The 2,526-nt window shown below is 61.8% G+C and overlaps 1 protein-coding gene across 1 annotated transcript in view; it reads right to left on the bottom strand.

The window, feature by feature from the left end:
* The window catches only part of VWCE (von Willebrand factor C and EGF domains), a 17,038-nt gene extending 14,793 nt beyond the window's left edge, over positions 1–2,245 (bottom strand). The window contains exons 1-3 of the mRNA XM_004683390.1: positions 2,134–2,245; positions 1,016–1,132; positions 87–215 (exon numbers count right to left, since the gene is read on the bottom strand). Of these exons, the coding sequence (XP_004683447.1) occupies positions 87–215; positions 1,016–1,132; positions 2,134–2,167 (280 nt within the window). The 5' untranslated portion in view covers positions 2,168–2,245. The remainder of the gene's footprint in view (positions 1–86; positions 216–1,015; positions 1,133–2,133) is intronic.
* Positions 2,246–2,526: the final 281 nt, after the last annotated feature.

The raw sequence follows: 2,526 nt of genomic DNA, 5'->3' as shown, positions 1-2,526 counted from the left end.
GGGGTGGGGCTTGGCTGGGGCGGGGCCTAGCTCGGGAGGGGCGGGGCCTAGCTGGGGGCGGGGCACTCCAGCTGGGCAACGCTCACCTTCACAGGACACGCGGTCCGCTCGGAGCCTGAAGCCGGGCCGGCAGGTGCACAGGAAGCTGCCCACCGTGTTATGGCAGGAATGGTGACAGACGCGCCTCTCTAGCGGCCTCCGACATTCGTTTACATCTACAAGAAAGCCTTGCTGTCAACAGGGCCTTCTCTGGGCTCCCAAGCCCTTCTGCCTCCCATCCCTTAGCCCAAAAAGCTGGCACGTCTCTCTGTCTCGTTTTCAGAGACTACATGCCTGCCTTAGCGGCTCAGCTACCTGGGGGTGGGGCTGGAATCTATGGCTAATCCCCTTAGACGCTTCCTACATCCAGTAGGCATTTAATGGATGCCCCAGTGACTCACCCCCTAGCACTTTACAGCAGTAAGTGGCTTCTAGCCCCCCCAGAGACCTCCAGCCTTCCACCATCCCACATGTCAGGTGGGAGGGGAGGAAAGGATCGAGTCACAACCCTGCCAGGACTTGAGGAACAGCCTGACTGCCAGGGGCCCCACCTTCAACCCAGGAGCCAAGCTCAAATCCAACATGCCAATCCCTTGTGGAAAGTTCTGCTACTGGACTGAGAAAACAGGGGTCTCCTTCCAAGCCAGAGGAACCAAGACATAACGTGCTTTATTTACCAAGGGGAGCAAAGGCAGCCAAGAAAATGGGTGAGCAGAGAGGATTCCTTGGGGTGTATCTGGGAGAGGGGGGAAGAGAAACAACAGAATGAAAGAGGCACGTCGCCTGGGAAAGTCCAAGACAGGGTCTCCCCTGGGGAGCCCCGCAGTCCCGGGAGAGGCGGGCTTAAGCAGAGACTTGGGCGCTTGTAGACTCCGGGCTGGGGTGCAGGCGGCTGACCTTTCCCTGTCCGGGGCTCGCCCTGTCCATCCCCCTGACGGGCAGCCTAACTGAAGACAACGGGGCCCTGCGACCTTACCTACACAGGAGTGCCGGTTGCCATGGAGGTGGAAGCCAGTCCGACAGGAACACCTGTAGCTGCCGAAGCTGTTCTTGCATCTCTGCTGGCAGGGGAACCCTAGGCATTCATCAGTGTCTAGAAGGGGACAGTACAGGCTGGAGCCCATCTCCCCCCAAGTTTTGGAAATGTGTGGGGATGTCGCCTCTTTCTCATCTCCGCCTCCTGCCTCCTCAGGACCATGGGGAAGCAGCTTAACCCTCCTCTTTCTCATGGTCCACACTCGGCCTACCAACTCCTCACCCCTCCCTGGACCAGCCCACTTCTCCCAGCCCCGGCCAGACCCCAGCCGCCCCCCAGAGGCTTCCTCTGCACCTCCAGGTGTTCTGGCCAAGGGGTACCTCCAGTCGGACCACTCTGCCGAGACCCCCCCACGGCTCCCAGGTACCCGTGATGCCCACAGCTCAGAGCCAGCAGCAGCCTCTCGCACTTCCCCGCTTGCCCTTGCCTTTGCTATGGCTTAAACTCTTGCACCTTCCAAATGGGCTCCCATGTGCCCAGGTTCTCGTGTTGGCCTGAACGGCCCTTCCTGCTTTCCTGGCTAGTCACGTCCCGACCCGCTTGTACAGCCTCCTCCGCCAGGCCCATGTTTGAAACGATGAACAGCAGAACCTGCCCAGGGGTTCCCCACACGCTTACCCCACATCCCCACCTCCTGCTTCCCCCTCCCCCACCAGCAGGGGCCGCTGGAGAGCAGGGTGGGTCTGCAGGCCCAGGCCCCTCCCGAGCCAGGGCCCGTGAACAAATGAATGAGTGAATGAATGATCCCACGCCCCCCTCTGCGTGCCTCTGGCTCTCTCCCGTCCCCACCCCTCCACCCTCAGTCCTGGAAGCAGCCATCCTAGAGAATTGTGGCCTAGAAGAAGGGCCTGGAGCCAGGGGCCAGGATTCCAGCTGCCGCCTCCCCTTCCTGACAGGCCTCGGCTTCCTCATGGAGGGCGGGGAGGCAGAGGTGCCCACTGCGGGCATGAGGAGCAGGGACAGGCCACAGCGCCTGGAGAGCACTTGCTGGGCCCGCTCAGGGCCAGCGCCTTGGGTGGCCGAGGGGACGCACCCCAGCCGCCGACAGAGCAGCTCACCTTGGCAGCTGTGGCGGTCCGCAGACAGCTGCATGCCAGGCCCACACTCACACACAAAGCCGCCCTCCGTGTTCACGCAGCGGCCCTGGCAAGAGGCGCTCAGGCATTCGTCGATGTCTGGGAGAGAACAAACACCCCTGCGCATCCCACTCTGTGCAAAGGTGGGGTGCAGAGAGACTATCCAGCCCCACGGACCTTGCAGCCACACAGGCCCTGTCCTCACAGGGTGGGGTCCCGGCTCGCACCCTCACCCCAAGTGCCAGGAAAGAAGCAGTGGAGCAGCCCAGCTCTCTGACCAGCAGACCAGATACCCCCCAACAGCAGGACAACCCCAAAAGGGCAGAGAGCAGGCAGGAAGGCTGATCAAATCTGCTTAAATGATTACTGAGCGTG

This window comes from Condylura cristata, unplaced genomic scaffold (genome assembly GCF_000260355.1).
Source record: "Condylura cristata isolate star-nosed mole 26May11 unplaced genomic scaffold, ConCri1.0 scaffold00015, whole genome shotgun sequence".
Taxonomy (NCBI): Eukaryota; Metazoa; Chordata; class Mammalia; order Eulipotyphla; family Talpidae; genus Condylura; species Condylura cristata.
Note: the sequence above shows the minus strand (reverse complement) of the source record. Positions and strands in the feature narration are given on the sequence as shown.